We start from the raw sequence: 18686 nt of genomic DNA on the forward strand, positions 1-18686 counted from the left end.
CTGAGCCACGCAGGTGCCCCATAAAAGAACATTTTTAAAGCGCTAAAAGGAGAAGAAAAACCCATGAAAACCTAGAATTCTGTATCCACTAACAATAGTTTTCAAAATTGAAGGCAAAATAAGTGGGTAGGGTAGCTGCAATGTAAGAAATGTAAAAGAAGTTTTGAAACAAAACAAATATGGTACCTAACATAAACCTGGATCTACACACACACAAAAAGATATCTAAAGAAATGGTTAAAATGAAGATAAATAGTAAAGACATTTTCCTCATTTTTAATTGCTCTAAAAGATAAGTGTCTGACAAAAGCAAAAACCAGCAATGGGGTTTAAGGCCCACATAAAATAAAAATGTGTGACCATACTGGGTCAGAAATCAGCCCTCCACAAGTACAAAAGATAGAGATCATACCTTGCATATTTTCAGACCACAACACTATGAAACTCGAAATCAACCACAAGAAAAATCTGGAAAGACCATGAATACTTGGGAGAATAAATAACATCCTACTAAAGAATGAATGGGTTAACCAAGAAATTAAAGAGCAAATGAAAAAGTACATGAAAGCGAATGAGAATGAAAACATGACATCCCAAAACCTCTGGGATGCAGCAAAGGCAGTCATAAGATGGAAGTATATGGCAATCCAGGCCTTCCTAAAGAAGGAAGAAAGATCTCAAATACACAACCTAACCTTATACCTAAAAGAGCTAGAAAAAGAACAGCAAGTAAAGCCCCAAACTGGCAGAAGGGAAATAATAAAGATTAGAGCAGAAATCAATGATATAAAAATCAAAAAACAGATCAATGAAACCAGGAGCTGGTTCTTTAAAAGAATTAACAAAATTGATAAAACCCTAGCCAGACTAATCAAAAAGAAAAAGGAAAAAACCCAAACAAAATCACAAATGAAAGAAGAGAGATCACAACCAATAGCAAAGAAATACAAACAATAATGAGAATATCATGAGCAATTATATGCCAACAAATTGGGCAATCTGGAAAAAATGGACAAATTCCTAGAAACATATAAACTACCAAAACCAAAACAGGAAAAAATAGAAAATTTGACTAGACCCATAACCAGTGAAGAAATTGATTCAGTAATCAAAAATCTTCCAACAAACAAGAATCTAGGGCCAGATGGCTTTCCAAGGGAATTCTACCAAACATTAAAGAAGAGTTAGCACCTATTCTTTTGAAGCTGTTCCAAAAAATAGAAATAGAGAGAAAACTTCTAAACTCATTCTAGGAGGCCAGCATTACTTTGGTTCCAAAAGTAATGGAGAACTAAAAAGGAGAACTACAGACCAATTTCCCTGATGAACATGGATGCAAAAATTCTCGAGATACTAGCAAACCAGATCCAGCAATACATAAAAGAATTATTCACCACGATCAAGAGGGATTTATCTCTGGGATGCAGGGCTAGTTCAATATCTGCGAATCAATCAATGTAATACATCACATTAATAAAAGAAAGGGTAAGAACCACATGATCCTCTCAACAGATGTAGAAAAAACATTTGACACAATACATCATCCTTTCTTGATAAGAACCCTCCAGACAATAGGACTAGAAGGCTCATACCTCAAGATCATTAAGGCCATATATGAAAGACCCACTACTAGTATCATCCTCAATGGGGAAAAACTGAGAGCTTTCCCCTTTCCCCCTAAGGTCAGGAACGTGACAAAAGATGTCCACTCTCACCACTGTTACTCAACATAGTGTTGGAAGTCGTAGCCTCAGCAATCAGGCAACACAAAGAAATAAAAGGCATCCAGATCAGCAAGAAGAAAGTCAAACTTTTCACTCTTCTCAGACAACAGGATACTTTATGTGGAAAACCCAAAAGACTACCAAAAAACTGCTAGAACTGATCCATGAATTCAGCAAAGTCACAGGATATAAAATCAATATACAGAAATTGGCTGCATTTCTATACACCAATAATGAAACAGCAGAAAGAGATATCAAGGAATCAATCCCCTTTACAATTGCACCAAAAACCATAAAATACCTAGGAATAAACCTAACCCAAGAGGTGAAAAATCTATACACTGAAAACTATAGAAAGCTTATGAAAGAAATTGAACACACACACACACACACACACACACACACACACACAAATGAAAAACATTCCATGCTCATGGATTGGAAAAATACTGTTAAAATGTCGATACTACCCAAAGCAATCTACATATTCAACGCAATACCTATCAAAATAACACCATCATTCTTCACAGAGCTAGAACAAACAATCCTAAAATTTGTATGGAACCAGAAAAGACCCCAAATAGCCAAAGCAATCCTGAAAAAGAAAACCAAAGCTGGAGGCATCACAATTCTGGACTTCAAGCTGTATTACAAAGCTGTAATCATCAAGATAGTACGTTACTGGCACAAAAACAGACAGATCAATGGAACAGAATAGAGAACCCAGAAATGGACCCACAAACATATGGCCAACTAATCTTTGACAAAGCAGGACAGACTATCCAATAGAAAAAAGACAGCCTCTTCAGCACATGGTGTTGGGAAAAGTGGACAGTGACGTGGAAGAATGAACTTGGACCACCTTTTTGGAGCATAAACAAAAATAAGCTCAAGATGGATGCAAGACCTAAACATAAGACAGGAAGCCATCAAAATGGAGAAAGGAGGCAAAAACCTTTTACCCTGGCTGCAGCAACTTCTTCCTCAACATGTCTCTGGATGCAAGGGAAACAAAAGCAAAAATGGACTACTGGAACCTCATCAAGATAAAAAGCTTCTGCACAGTGAAGGAAACAATCAGCAAAACTAAAAGGCAACCAATGGAATGGGAGAAGATATTTGCAACTGATGGAATGGGAGAAGATATTTGCAACTGACATATAAGATAAAGCATTAGTATCCAAAATCTATAAAGAACTTATCAAACTCAACACCCAAATAACAAATAATTCAGTGAAGAAATGGACAGAAGACATGAATACTTTACCAAAGAAGATACCCAGATGGCTAACAGACACATGAAAAAATGCTCAACATCACTCATCATCAGGTAAATACAAATCAAAACCACAATGAGATACTACCTCACACCTGTCAGAATGGCTAAAATTAACAACTCAGGCAAGGACAGATACTGGCGAGGATGCAGAGGAAGAGGAACTCTTTTGCACTTGTGGTGGGAATGCTAACTGGTGCAGCCACTCTGGAAAACACTATGCAGGTTCCTCAAAAAATTAAAAATAGAACTACCTTATGACCCAGTAATTGTGTACAAGGTATTTATCAAAAGGATACAAATATGCTGATTTGAAGGGGCACATGCACCCCAATATTTATAGCAGCACTACTGACAATAACCAAAGTATGGAAAGAGCTCAAATGTTCATCGACTGATGAATGGATAAAGAAGATGTGGTGTATAGTGGAACATTACTCGGTTATCAAAAAGAGTGAAATCTTGCCATTTGCAACAATGTGGTTGGAACTAGGGTGTATTATGGTAAGTGAAATAGAGAAAGACAAATATGATTTCACTCATATGTGGAATTTTAGATGCAAAACAAATGAACATAAGGGAAGGGAAACAAAAATAATATAAAAACAGAGAAGGAAACAAACCATAAGAGACTCTTAAATACAGAGAACAAACTGAGGGCTGCTGGTGGGGTGCTAAGTGGGGGGATGGGCTAAAAGGGCAAGGGGCATTAAGGAGGACACTTGTTGGGATGAGCACTGGGTGTTATATGTAAATGATGAATCACTAAATTCTATTCCTGGAAAAAAGAATGTGTGACCAAAAAAGCCTCCAAAATGAGAGGAATTGGGAGTATATCATAATGTAAGATTTTTGCACTATAAATGAAATGGCATACTATTTGAGGGTGGACTGATATTTTTTTTGGAGGGGGAAAGCATTCTTTTATTTTTATTTATTTTTATTTTATTTTTTTAATATTATTGTCAGGTTGGCTAACATACAGTGTATACAGTGTGCTCTTGGTTTTGGGGGTAGATTCCTGTGATTCATCACTTACATACAACACCCAGCGCTCATCTCAACAAGGAGGGCAGACTGTTATTAAAAAGAACCCATCTAAGGGGCACCTCGGTGGCTCAGTCAGTTAAGTGTCCAACTTCAGCTCAGGGTCACGATCTCACGGTTCATGAATTTGAGCCCCGTGTCAGGCTCTGTACTGACAGCTCAGACCCTGGAGTCTGCTTCAGATTCGGTGTTTCCGTCTCTCTCTGCCCCTCCCCTGCTCATACTCTGTCTCTCTCTCTCTGTCAAAAATATATTAAAAAAAAAACAACAAAAAAGAAACCTTTTAAAAAGAACCCATCTAAAAGCAAATAGAAAACCAAGACCATGTAAATGGTCTAAACTAGTGGTTGGCAAACTTTTTCTGTAAAGAACCAGATGGGGCACCTGGGTGGCTCAGTTGGTTGAGCGTCTGTCCGACTCTTGACTTCGGTTCAGGTTGTGATCTCATGGCTTGTGAGATCAAACCCCGTGTGGGGCTCTGTGCTGACAGTGCACAACCTGCTTGGGATTCTCTCTCTGCTTCTATCTGTCCCTCCCCCACTCTCCCCCTCCCTCAAAATAGATAAGTAAATTAAAACAAAATAAAATAAAACAAAACAAAAAGAACCAGAAAATACTTTAGGCTTCAAGGACAATATGGTCTCTGTCCCAACTACCTAACCTTGACACCACAGCACAAAAGCAGCCATAAACAATATGTACATGAATGCGCACAGCTGTGTCCTGATAAAACATTTACACAAACAGGTAATAGGCCAAATTTGGTCTGCCAGCCATAGTTTTGCCAACTCAGAGTCTAAACATACCAAACTTACGAAGTTGTCAGACTAAATAAAAAAGCAAGACTCAACTACATGTTGTGTACCAAAAACCCACTTTATATATGAATGACATAAATAGGTTAAAAGTGGATGGAAAAATATATACCATGCAAATATTAATTAAAAGAAATATAATAAATTTCTAAATTTCATAAATTTAGTATCACACACAGAGACTTCAGAACAAGAGACGTTACCAGAGATAAAGAGGATATTTCATGATGACTGAGGGGTGAATTCATCAAAAACCTTAACAATCCTAAATGTGCTGTAACACACGTAACAGTGCTTAAAACATGAAACAGATCTGATGGAACTGAAAGGAGAAACAGACAAATCCAAAACCATAGGTGAAAACTTCAACTCTTTTCTTGATAGAACAAGTAAACAGAAAATTGGTAAAAACATGAGAAAATACAGAGATCACCCTAACTTAACTCATGGAACATGGCACCCAACAACAGAAGATACATTCTTCTCAAGTACACACTGAACATTAACCAAGATACATCACATGTTGGGCCATAAAACAATCAAAAAGCTTAAATGTATTGAAATGTTTCTTTTTAATTTTTTAAGTTTATTTATTTATTTATTTAGAGAGAGAGAGAGACAGACAGACAGACAGACAGACAGACATAGCAGGGGAGGAGCAGAGACAGAGGGTGTCAGGCTCCACACCATCAGCACAGAGCCCAGTGCAGGGCTTGAACTCGTGAACCACGAAATCTTGCTGAGCTGAAATTAAGAGTTAGACACTTAACCAACTGAGCCACCCAAAAGCCCCTCCACTGAAATTATTAAGGGTATATTCTATGACCAAAATGCCATTAAATGAAAACAGTAATACAATAACTGGAAAATCCCAAACATTTGGAAATTATTTGACAACACTCTTCAAAACAAACCATGGGTCAAATAAAAAATTACAAGTGAAAACAGAAAATATTTTTAATGAAATAATGAAAATGCATAGCTTTAAAAGTTGATAATGCATAAAAAAAATTTAAATCAATGATCAACCTAACTTAGATCAATGCTCTAAGCTTTCACCTTAAAAGCTAAAAAATGTATAACAAATTAACCCAAAGTAAGGAGGGGGTAAGGAATTAATGAAAGAGCTCCACTCATAAGCTTAGAAAACAGATAAGCCACAGAGAAAATCAACAAAACCAAAAGCTGATTTGAAAGAACTGATAAAATTGATAACTCCTAGCTTGACTAATCATGGGAGGAAAGGAGAAAATGCATCTAATATCAGGAATGAAAGAGGAGGGGACATTAGTACAGATGCTACTGACATTAAAAGAAAACACTTTCATAAAATGTGTATTTTCAAAATGATAAATTTGATAAATTAGGTGAAATGGACAAATGCCTCAAGACACAAATTACCAAAACAGGAATAAAAAGAAAAACAAAATCTCAATTGTCTTATATTTATTCATTTACAAACTGAATCCTTTAACAAATAAACAAACAAAAAAACCTCCAGGCCCAGATAGCTTCATTGGTGAATTCTAGCAAACATTTAAGGAAGAACATCAATTGTACCCAAACTCTTCCATAAAAGAAAAGAACAGGAGACATTGTTGGTAGGAATATAATATGGTAAACCCACCTTGGAAACTGTTCTGTCAGTTTCTCATAATGTTAAACATTCATCCATCCTATAATGCAGCAGTTTTGACTTCTAGGTATTCATTCATCCACAAGTAAAGAATATATGTGTCACAAAAGGCTTGTACAAGAATGCTCATAGGAGCTTTAGTCTTAATAGCTGAAGACTGGAAATAATTCTTTCCCACAGTAATAACAGATAAATTACAGCATATCTATACAATGGAATGCGATTCAGCAACTGAAAGGAACTATTGTACCATGTAACATGGATGAGTCTATATTTTAAAGAAGGGCTTTGCATAAATTTTATGCCCAAGAAAGTTTGAGAACCACTGCTATAGAAGCACATACATAATTTTCCTTTCTCTCTCCCGGCCATTTTGGTGGTTGCTTCTGGTTGGGTCCGCCCCGCACCTAAGGCAGGAAGATGGTGGCCGCAAAGAAGACGAAAAAGTCGCTGGAGTCCATCAACTCTAGGCTCCAACTCGTTATGAAAAGTGGGAAGTACGTGTTGGGGTACAAGCAGACTCTGAAAATGATCAGACATGGCAAAGCGAAACTGGTCATCCTCGCCAACAACTGCCCAGCCTTGAGGAAATCTGAAATAGAATACTATGCCATGTTGGCCAAAACTGGTGTCCATCACTACAGCGGCAATAATATTGAATTGGGCACAGCGTGTGGGAAATACTACAGAGTGTGCACCCTGGCTATTATTGATCCAGGTGATTCTGATATCATTCGAAGCATGCCAGAACAGACTGGGGAAAAGTAAATCACGTAAAATTTTTCGTTAATAAAATTGGCTAGAGCTTGTTTTTAAAAAAAAAAAAAAAAAGAAAAAAAAAAGAAGCACATACATAATAAGAAAACAAAAAGGGGAAATATAAGAGATTTAGGTAGTTTATAAATTAATCAGTGCCATATACAACCATAAATTGTATGTAACAGTTGTCATTTTCCTTAGGTGCTTAATTGCAATTACAATTATGGTTACAATAGTCCTCTGTTCATGTTGAATTTTCTACTGATGTGCTTCAAGGACTTCCAGTTCCAAATTTTAGTCTTTGGTCCTCTAACTACCCTAATTTCTCATCAATTCCAACTTAAACTATGCATCTTAGATAAGGAATCCTGTTGACCAGTTCCTTTGCTTTTTTTCTTAATGTTCTACTTCTTTGGTACAGTTTTCCCCACCTCTTAGTAGTGTTATTCTTACTGTTTCCTGTACAGCCTTGACTTTCTACCTCCTTTAAAACTGAACCAAAAACTCATCTTTTCCACTAAGTGCAAAACCACCTCAGATTCTTTCCAAATTCCCTCAGCACTTGAAGATCTTGCTCCTAATAGATGGGCTATTTATTTTACAGAGTTTGGACACCTCCTCTTAATGACTCACCAACTCCATCCCCTGGCTTAGAGAGGAGAATCTTTGGAAGAGAATTGAAAAGATTACAGTTCTCTTCAAGGTTCTTTCTCTTGTGATGTTTTTACTTTTCCCTCTTGGAATGCATTCTATTTGCCAGAACCTTAAGCTCTATAGTGCTAGAGGGGCAGGAGAGAAAGAGAGGCAAAGAGATGGTTGATTAGGACTCCTCTGGACTAGATTTTTTGAAGAAGGCGGAAAAAAATGCCTTCAGGCTTCAGTATCTGTTCAGACTACCTCACCAGCCCAAGGAAGCAAACAAGACTCCAAAGAGAGTTTCAGTGAGGAATAAGAAAGTGCATTTGTTACGAATTCCTTGTGTTGTATTGGGATGGCCAGTGTACTACAGCACACTGTTTCAAGGACACTAAAATATTTCTGGCTTTCTGGCAGCAAATATTTCTACATATTCTTTGTAAGGCTATTTGGTGGTGGGGGGGAGGTTGAGTTGGGGGAGGCAAAAGGTAAACACTAAAAAATGTCTCCACTCTTGAACTAAATACCAAATTTGCAGTTACTTTTTGTTCTGCATACATTATTATTTAGGAATTATGGTTATTATTCACTTAACTTTACAAGCTTCAACTCTATAAACTTTTTGCCTTCCAAATCCTATCTATAAACCTGGCCATACTCCTGAGCTAGACCTATATTTCCAACTGATATCTTGGTCATGTTATTACTTACCTAAAAAGTATAACTACTTACCTGAAAGCAAACCCAGTATTACCCCCTCTCAAACTTGCACATATTATTCAACTTCCAAGTCAAGATCCTTAAACTCATCTTCAGTTTCTATCACTTCCAAACACTAACCAAGTCTAGAAGATTTAAACTCCTATATAATCTGTGAAATCAGTGCTCTTGTTTCTATCCCCACTACAAATTCCTTAATTCAGACCATCATAATCTCTTCCTGATCTAGTGCAGAGCCTTAAATGGCATCCCTGCTTGTGATCTACCTATCAGAGGCCAGAGAGAATGCCCCATTCACTCACCCTGCCATATGCATTACTTGTTGAATAAATGTCTCCAATCTCTATTCCTCCAAACTATTCTCTTTATTACTGCTGTAACCAACTGGTTTTCTACAACAGCAAACTATTTGTCACTTCCCCACTTATAAAACAAAATAAAAATCCAAACTCCTAGTATGGTATATAAGACCATTAACAATTTGTTCCCATTCTACCTTGATTCTAATTGGATTTCCTAATTTTCTTTTGTACTCATTTTGACAGATCAAATTTCACCCTTCTCCTTAGCACACTATGCCCTTTCATTTTTAATAATCTAGAATAAACAGAAACTCAGTCCAGCTTGCTTTATTTTTATGATCACCCTTATACTATTTAAAGCCATTAGCTAAACCTGTACAGAAGTAATGAGTGAAGAAATAATCAGAAGATACAGCCAACTCTCAATTAGCTTATTTTCATAGCCTTATTAACATGGTCAGTGTAGACTAAATGGAAAAGTGAATAAAATGTTTTAACCACCTGCTGAGCTTCTTCCTTACAATAAATTAATGTTAAAAGTCTTCAGTTACAGACTTATTACCTTTCTTTTGATTGACAGGCACAAAGAGAACTATAATTCAAGTTTTCTCACATCTATCCTTTTCCTTCATCTTTAACACTTCCCTTTCCCATTTCTGCTGTTTCTCCTCTGGTACTATCCTCCCCCTGCTATCTTGGTATTCACAGCACCCTGTCTGTCCACTCTTCTCAAGAACATTAGTATTCCTCTATCACTCTTAATTGGTAGAGAACCTAAAATTTTATGAAGTATTTTCACATATACTTACTCACTTGATTCTTGCAACTTCATTTTTTTTCCAAAATCAACAAATATCAAGGATGGGGGGGGTGGGGGAGGGGGGAAATTAAAGGGAAAATTAAAAGGAAACAAGGAAACCTCACTTAGAATGGAGTCAGGGGCCAGCAGGGGGAGCTCACACGCCTACCACTCACTTCAATTGCAGACCCAAAAAGAGAGAGGACCTTCCAAGTCTGTACTCCTTTAGCTGCTACTTTACTATCCCAGCAAGAGGGGCAACAGCCAAGCCAATGAGAGACTGTCACAACTCAGCCAATGAGAGGCCACCATACTGCCAACTCCTAGTTTACTCCAATGAACTTTTTGTTTTCTAGCAGCTTTCCTACTTTCTCCTTTCTCCATAAAAAAGAGGTCTTCTTTTTTGTTTTCCAGACTTGCTTGTAGTTTTGCTATAGCTTGCTTGTCCTGGATTGCAATTGTTATTTCCAGGTAAACCCATTTTTGCCAGTAAAATAAGTCAGTTTTAGTTCTAAGGTTAACAATATGTAGCAGATGCTGCCCATCTAAGTAAAATTTAAGATACTTTCTTATAATTTAACTCAAGTTTGAGGAAATCCCAGTTCAAAAAAGTTCAGTTATTCATCTAACATATTGCTATTCCTTCTGCCTAGAATTCCACAACTCCTCTTCACCTGCTCATCTCTCAGGACCAATCTCAAGTCTTCCCCTACTCCCAGAGCAAGAATATTACTACTATTTCAATGCTATCCTAATGTTTTTCACACCACTATTTCATACCACTAGAAAAATCCAGGTATCTGGACTCTTACTCTAATGTCTTTTCCACCAAACAAGATTTTCCTTATTAATGCCCATTAATGATCCAACATTTTATAGTGAAGAGGAGAAACATTTAATGCATGGCCTGTGCTGATTTTCCAATTTCTAGAGTAAATCTGTACACCAAACTATCCCTTACCTTACCTTTCCTTAAAAATCAGGAATTTGATATGCTAACTAATTTGGATGTAAATTTTAAAAAATAAAAAATAAAAAAAAAAATCAGGAATTTGAGGAATGTCTCCAAATCCTCTCAAAATACATAGATATGATCTCTCCTGGTAATGACATCCAAAGCTGCCAGAGCAAAGGAGTAAAACAGCATTTCATAAACCCTAAATTAAACTGTTATAAATTTTAAAAGATACCTCTTAATATCTTGGGAAACATTTAGGATTAACAATCAAGAGATGAGGACCTTTGTCCCAACTCTACTACACACTGGGTGACTTGGGAAAGTCACTTAACCTCCTTAAGTCAAATTTCCTTTTTTGATAAAACTGGATAATGTCACTTACATTTCAGAATTAAGAGAATACAATGAAAAAAATGACAGCAAATCACTTAGCCTGGAACACACTAAAGAGTCAGAAATCAGTAACCTCTTTCATAATTATTTTCATGTACATCATTTTTGTTTTCAGAATTATGCCCAACAGCCCTCAACATGTTCCAGGACTTTGTGGCCCAGCAGCAACAACAATAAATGCCTCAAAGAAGTTATCTCCATGACTTCTGGATCCCCTTCCTGGGTCACAATTCAGGTCCTGTAAATACCATTTGGAGTATCTCCTCCTAAATGCATTATCTTGTTCTCTGCTGCATGGAAACTCATCAAAGGATGTTCCTGTAGCTTCTCCGTGTTTGCCTGGCTTTCAACTACCTGGAACACACACAGAGTCAACTGCAAATCTGGCAATTTGCACTGCCAGTCTGTCTTTTAAATAATTTATTAAAATGTTAAATAAAATTGGTCCCAGCACTGATCATTTGAAGGGCAATGAGGCTGGACTACTGTTGTCATGTTAATAACCAAAGTCAAAGACTAAATAATTAGATAAGTAAGCTCCCCTTTGGCTACATGCATATTTTAACCCTTAAAAAAATACCTGGACTTCTCCCAACGTTTTTATTTAATGTCTAATAAGTTTATTCTCCAGCTTTGAGATATGTCACCAGTTTTCCTAATACAAAGACATGCTAATCTGCAGAACCCAGGACCTACGTTAGGACTAAACTTCTATAAAATCCTCATTTTCCTCCACATTTTTCTCTATCCAACCTCCAATTCTTAACTCCCCTATCTCAAGGTTACATGAAGGCTTGAAGTTCAGTTCCCAAATTAATTCTGTTCCACCATTCTACCTTCCATGTTCCATTTTGAGTGTATGTATTATCTAAGTACGCATCTATCCTTTTTAATTGCTTGAAATACAGTATATCAATACTTGATTACCACTCTAACTGAAGAATCTTGCCCAGAATAGAAAGACTGGATATTATTCCTGTTACAGGAGAATTCAAATAAAATAAGGAAGTCATAATTTGAAGACAATCCCAGAGCAGACACACAATTTCAAAAATATTTTTTCAAATTATCTTCCTCACTGCTTCTTCTTATCAGCTTTGATAAAAGATTATTGTATGACATCTCATCAAAGGTAAATTTACTTTTGGTGTTAAACATCACATAAGTAAAATGCTTATGGACTATCATTAGGGAAACTACAGAAATATATTCTTACTCTACCGTACTTAGCAATAACTGTCATTACGATTATGGTCTCTCTCAAGTCATTCCTTACAATTTTTCACCTACATGTCCAATAAAGGCAGGTAACTAATTCTCAGTTAAATTCAGATGTAAACTTACCCAACATTAACATGAATCAACAGTCCTGCTACTTACCCTTCAAGACTACTTCTGCTCTAACCAGATTCAAAAGCCTTTTGCCATTTCTCCCTAAAATAAGATACTTGGCTAATTCAGAAAAAGAAATTTATTAAGTTGAGTAAAGCAAATGATTCATATTTTCCCTCAGTCATTCTCTAACAACTACACTGAAGCTAAGAAAGTAGTTTGAGTGGTCCATAACTATTCAGTCCTTGTGTCCATGAATTTTAAATATGAATAATAGGCAACTCACAATGCCATAATTATTTTTAAACATATAAAGAAAACTGCAACTTAATGAAAAATTGAGCAACTATCGGTTATATTTTATTAAAACATGGTATTTCTAATATCTTCTGAAACCACATTTAAATAAATATTTTGTTCATATAATTAGATTATGTAATAGATCTAAAGAAAAGATCTGCATGTCTAAGTTCTACAAAATTCCTAAAAGCATTTCATGATTCCAAAAATATCCAATAAATTCTAATTGCATAATCTAATAGTTAATCAAAAAAAGATTAGTAGGAGCTGGTCACTCTCAAAATGTGATCTTGGAAGCTTTTGATGGCTCCATGTAATGCATTACTTCCAACTAAAGGGATGACCCATGTATTTATCACCTGAAGTACGTACCAACAGAATGCCTGAGAGCTGAAACAAAATAGCATGAATCTACTACTAACATAATAAAAATTCTTTTGTGCTACACTTGTTTCTGATTTTAATCTGTAAACTGTAAAATGCACTCAATTCAACGAGACTCTACAAATAAGGGCAATTAAAAACATTATGTGATATACATTTTTTTTAAATAATTGAAGTTAATGTTTAAAAAGAGGCATAAAAAAAGTGAGCCCATGTGCGACAGACAGGAGGAATTTACATGTTTCTGACAGGAGGCAAAGAAGCATGAAAACTAAAGTTAAGGGGACTATAAGCAGAAGAAAAGCTGCTATAAAAGCAACAGAAGAACCTGCCAGGGCAGAACCAAAGAACAGACAGAAGAAGCCCACCACCGTCATATTAAAAAACATTTGCTAAACCACATGTTCATGACACTAATTAGACCAGGGTTACAGCAAAGTAAAAAGAACAAAATGCTACAAAATTGGAATTACACAAATTTTATCACTAAAACCCAACAGCATTATAAATGAAGTCATCAGCTTCATTGACCGAAAGCAATTGCAATTAATAATATTGCAATTAATAATATAGGATCTGTCAAATCCTATAAATTTCCTCACTTAAGCTTACCCAGTTAGCCTTTGGAACTCACTACATTTTCACTAGAATACCTACAAATCAGTTATTGGCATGTTGATTCTAGAATAATGTCACTGCAACAAGGGTCTCCAAATGACATTTAGATAAATGCACATTCCAACTTGATATGCATACCTAATTAAAGGTCCAAGACGAGCAGAAGACGGAGAAAACCAACATGAGGGCATCATTTGCACTAAGCGCCCCTTAAGACAATTATGTGATCATGTATTAATCTAGGAATTTTTTGTAGTCTCAAAGTGACTTCATTAATAGCAAAGAAACAAATGGGCATACAAGTGCCTGTATACACCTAATGAACCATAAAGAATGGTGTCTATTATCCGTACCCTTTGTACCTTTACTGTGTGCTAAGGAAAGAAACACTTTTTATTTATTTATTTTTATTTTTTTCTTGTTAGCACTTTATTTCTTTTTATTTATTGTCAACTTAGCTAACACACAGTGTAGTCTTGGCTTCAAGAGTAGATTCCCATGATTCCTCACTTACATAAAACACCCAGGGCTCATCCCAGGAAGGGCCCTCCTCAATGCCTATCACCCAGTTTCCCCACCCCACAGCCCCTATCAATCCTCAGTTTGTTCTCCGCATTGAAGAGTCTCTTACAGTGTGCCTCCCAACACTTTTTTTAGTGTATTTTTTTAAATATTTATTTTGATTTTTGAGAGAGAGAGCATGAGCAAGGGAGGGGTAGAGAGAGGTGGGGACAGAGGATCCTAAGTGGACTTGGCACTGATAGCAGTGACCCCCATGCGGGGCTTGAAAACGCGAACTGTGAGATCAGGACCTGAACCAAAGTCCAATGCTCAACTGACTGAGCCACCCAGGTGCCCTAGAAAGAAAGACGTTTAATCCTCACCACGATCCTAAGAGGTAGGTACTTTTACTACCCTCACTTTACAGATGAGGAAACCTAGGTACACAGTGGTTAAATCACTTGCCAGAGATCATAATGTTATTAAGCGACTGAGATACAAAGCCAGTCTTTCTCTATTACAACTATGATAGAAATTATGTGTTCATGATCATCATGTAATTCTATTACTGCTCTTATTTTTAAAGGTACTAAGATCCGTTTTAACATAACCCCCACACTTCCTGAGAATAATTTTCATATAATTTACTTTTAAGACACAGGAGCCTTTTGAATTCTGAAAATCTTGTAAGCAATTTATTTTTAGAATAAAAATGACAGAACACTAACCTGCTCTAAGAAGTCCATCTAATATTTTAATCTAGATGAAATGACGGTTTGTCTCTTTCCAACGAGAGAGAAATATCAGCACTTCCACTAACAATGCAGCATATTGTTTAAAACTTTTCAATAAAAGCTCATCCAGTTTTACATCATTTCATGTATAAAAGTAGTCAACTCAAACTTCCCCATCCTTAACAGAGAACAACATCACAAATAATCCAAACACCATTTATAGCTGGCACTACAACTCTTTAGAAATAAACAACGTGAATGTGATAATATAGAAAAACCTTGGACGAGAGTCCAGAGACCTGCCCACCCATCCGGGCTCTGTCACTAACTAGTCATCTAGTCCCTTTCACCGCTCTGGGCCTTGGTTTCCTGATCTGTAAAATAATCATCTCCACGGTCTACTCTTCCAGCTCTAAAAGAAATGTGACTCCTGTACATATATCTTTTTTCCAACCTTCCCATTCTCATTCTACTTAGTTATTATCATTACACTGCAGGCATTAAACATTATTTTTCCTTAGTTCTACAAAAAAGAGAAAACAGCCCATTCTCAACTAAAGTGATAAGGGAAAGCCTTCCCGACCACTAGTTTCCCATAGATGAGTCTCAAGGTGAATAATGTAGAAGCTATTATAATGCTAAAAGTGTTAGGTTTCAATATTTTAGGCTACTGTTTGGTGTGCCAGTACATTCTCCCTAAGGACAAATAGTAAAATTCAAGGACAATAGGGGGAAAATTTGTAATTATCCATCAGTTATTGAAGAACTAAAAAGGTGCCAAATGAAAATATGAATACTTTTTTGCAGAACATTTTTCTCTGATGAATTACATTACAGGCAACGTTATCACCAACAAATTTTCTCAAATATGTTTAAGTACTTCCTAAAAAAAAAAAAAGCTTTCCTTTTTTAAATTGTGAGGAATTAGTAAGATAACATACATATGATTAAGAAAATATTTAAAAGATTCATGATCTAGCTATGCAATTCTTAGCTTCCTCTTCTCAGTGACCTGAAGAACCTCAAAGGGGTGCCAGAGGTAGATTCTGTGGACTGCCACTGCCTAACCCTGGTGTGCATTTTCTGTGTTCCTTACCCATTCTCAAGAGTGTCATGCAAATACAAGGTTATAAAAATTAAACTAAGGATCTGACATTAATATTCCAACTGTCAGCTCAACCTGATTTCAGTATTGCTTTCTAGAGCTGCTAGCTTACCAGTATCTTTCCAGTACAATACTTAAAGATGACCTTGTAAAGAAACAATTAAAAGCCAGGGAAAGAAAGCGTGTGAATTGAATTATTTAATATTATCTTCTGGAATAAAGTCAGTAGCAAATTCCATATTATCTTCTGGAATAAAGTCAGTAGCAAATTCTAACAGTACAGTCTACTCTAAATGTTAAGTCAGGAAGAAGTAAGCCACCGCTATAGAATGAGAGAGCTGAAGAAAGGATTTTCAGCAGATGTACAGGCAGCTACAAGAATTTCAAGGTACACTTATAGGCATTTCCAGCAAAGCTAGTAACTGGTAAAACAACAAACACATACATACATTTTGTACATGAAGGATAACTGACAAGTTCCAGGAGCAAGCCTCCTCTTGGTTGGAATGCCAAAGTAAAATGTCAAAAATCACCTCACGAATCCAATCCCCCAGCCTTTCAAAGTTCGGAAACAAACCGACATGTGTACTTAAACTGCTTCATAGCATCCTTCTGTAAATGCAACTGCCTCTCCAGAAAGTCAGTTCGCTTCAGCTATTTGAATGCCCAAATCTCAGCACCAAACAATCGTAGGAGTTCCAAGTAGTTGAAGGGTCTTCCAGCAGCCGCCTGCGCACCCCTTTCCACCTCGGGTTAAACCCCCGGAGGTGCTCCAGTCACTTCCCCCATCTAAGCTCCCCAGCTCTCTCTCTCATCTCCCAGTGGACCGCTTCTCGTTGACCTTGAAGACCCCCCGGATCGGAGCCTTGGAGCCCAAGTGACTTAGCCGGTGGCCCGTTCCCCACAGAGCGCGTAACTGCCCCCCCAGTCTCTGTGGCCTCTCACGACCCCGATCGCCAGCGCCCTCCAACTAGCCCTGGACGACCCCCTTCCCCTTAGGCACCCAACATCCCTCCAACCAGAAAAACAATTCCTCAGAAATGCTTCGAGAGCCTACTAAGCACAAGCCCCACTACGCATGGCGCGGTCTGCACAGGGCTCGCGGCCCGGACTCGCGGTCCCCCGCCCGCCGTCCTCCTCCCGGCCCGAGGGCCGGCGCTGCCTCTGCCCCGGTGTGGAGGCGCCGGCCGGAGGCGGACTGTGCCGGACGCGGGCACCGGGGAACCGGCAGGCGGCCGCTAACGCTGGCGCGGGGGCCGGGGAGCGGAGGCTGGCCGGGCCAGGCGCGGGCCGCGGGGACACTCACCGGTCGGGGCGCGCGGAGCGGCCTCATTCAGGGGCACCTGCGGCCAGGCGGACGGGCCCGGACGGCGCAGTAACCGAGAGGGCGAGTCCGCCTGCTCGCCCGCCAGTCCCGTCCCGTCTCCTCCGACTGCCTGTTCGAGCGCAGTCTCGCTTCCTCAGGAGGGAGCGCGGGGACCCCAGCTCAGCCGGATGCCCCCGCCAGGCCCCCACCCCCTTCCCTGGCCGCCTCCCCCCTTCACCCTTTTCCCCTCCCCCCCTCCCCCCAACCCCCACCGGAATGGAAAATACCTCCCGGGGCGGGGGGCGGCGGGGGCACGCCTCTTTGAAGGGCAGCCTACCGTGACCAATAGCAGGCGGGGCTCTGGAGGGGCGGGATTTCTAGCGGCCAATCCGGAGGCGTGTAGGTGAAGGCCGAAGGAGGGAGGCAGGGAGCGAGAGGGGGGCGGCCCGGGAGTCAGGGAGGTCCAGCCGTTCGGGTGCGGGCTGTGCGCGGCTGCCATTTTGGAGTCGGGCAGCTGAGAAGGCGGCCGGTCCGGCCCGGGGGAAAGGAAGGAGCCAGTCAGGTAGGAAAGAAGCGGTCACATGGGCTTGAGAGGCGGGGTAAAGAGGGCTGCAGCCCGAGGGGAGGGGTCGGAGGCGGCGAGTCACGGGGGCTGCGAAGAGTCACGTGGTCGGAGAAGGGCCATCGGTGGGCTCGGGGGCGGAAGGTCAACCTGAGTTGGGAGAGGGGAGAAAGCTTTGTCCCTGGCTTAAACTCTGTTAGGGAAAAGGAAAGGAAAAATGATGAATGGAGGCCGTGAGTGCCGGGTCGGAAAATGTGAATGAGTCTCCCTGTCTTCCTCCAGCATGGAGCCACCCAGTTACTAAATTCCAAGATCCACGGAAAACTGGGCACTTCATTTGATTCAAGTAGTCCCATCCCTGCTCCCCTCTGTCACAAGCATGACTCCCAGAACTGGTGGAGGGGTGATGGCCCTCCACTTTTTGCCTGCACTTTACATGGATGGGCCCCCGCCCTAGAAATGGCTGAAAGGGTAGAAGCATAGTTGAGGCATTGTGACGCCAGCAGGACTCTACATCTGGCGTTTTAGAAACCGTGTCGTCATTCACAAATTTACTAAACACTTCTCTGTTGAACATAACCATGATCATGTTCAAACGCCTCCGAACTTAAACAAAAACAAAACAAAACACAATTTGCCCATGAGTCCCTGTTCAATTCATGCTTCAAGTACAGGCTAAATTAAATTCCCTGCTAGTCCACTTGAAAGTGCTCCTCTTAAGGCTATCCGTGACATCCATACGGCCAAGTTCAAGGGTCACTTTTTCATTCTTATTTGAT

General features: G+C 39.1%; 2 protein-coding genes and 1 long non-coding RNA gene across 9 annotated transcripts in view; 2 read left to right on the forward strand and 1 right to left on the reverse strand.

The window, feature by feature from the left end:
- The window catches only part of SOCS5 (suppressor of cytokine signaling 5), a 129424-nt gene that overhangs the window by 48318 nt on the left and 62420 nt on the right, over window positions 1-18686 (reverse strand). Inside the window, exons 1-2 of one of the 4 annotated variants that reach the window (XM_058684198.1) lie at window positions 17683-17784; window positions 17346-17498 (exon numbers count right to left, since the gene is read on the reverse strand). The exons of 1 other annotated variant lie outside the window; for it this stretch is intronic. The gene's annotated coding sequence lies outside the window, so the exon portion shown is untranslated. Of the gene's footprint in view, window positions 1-16488; window positions 16509-17345; window positions 17499-17682; window positions 17796-18686 lie in introns of those variants that run through there. 2 more of the 4 variants (XM_058684199.1, XM_058684202.1) reach the window with 2 other exon arrangements.
- Window positions 6852-7326, forward strand: LOC131485141 (large ribosomal subunit protein eL30). Its single transcript, XM_058684212.1, has one exon. It carries the CDS (start codon window positions 6919-6921, stop codon window positions 7264-7266), a length of 348 nt encoding a protein of 115 aa, XP_058540195.1. The 5' UTR covers window positions 6852-6918; the 3' UTR covers window positions 7267-7326.
- LOC131485143 (uncharacterized) overlaps window positions 17809-18686 on the forward strand; it is a 54826-nt gene continuing 53948 nt past the window's right edge. For all 4 annotated transcript variants that reach the window (XR_009248656.1, XR_009248659.1, XR_009248657.1 and 1 more), the window contains exon 1: window positions 17809-17907. This is a non-coding gene — a long non-coding RNA (uncharacterized LOC131485143). The remainder of the gene's footprint in view (window positions 17908-18686) is intronic.

This window comes from Neofelis nebulosa, chromosome 9 (assembly GCF_028018385.1).
Source record: "Neofelis nebulosa isolate mNeoNeb1 chromosome 9, mNeoNeb1.pri, whole genome shotgun sequence".
In the NCBI taxonomy this organism is placed as follows: Eukaryota; Metazoa; Chordata; class Mammalia; order Carnivora; family Felidae; genus Neofelis; species Neofelis nebulosa.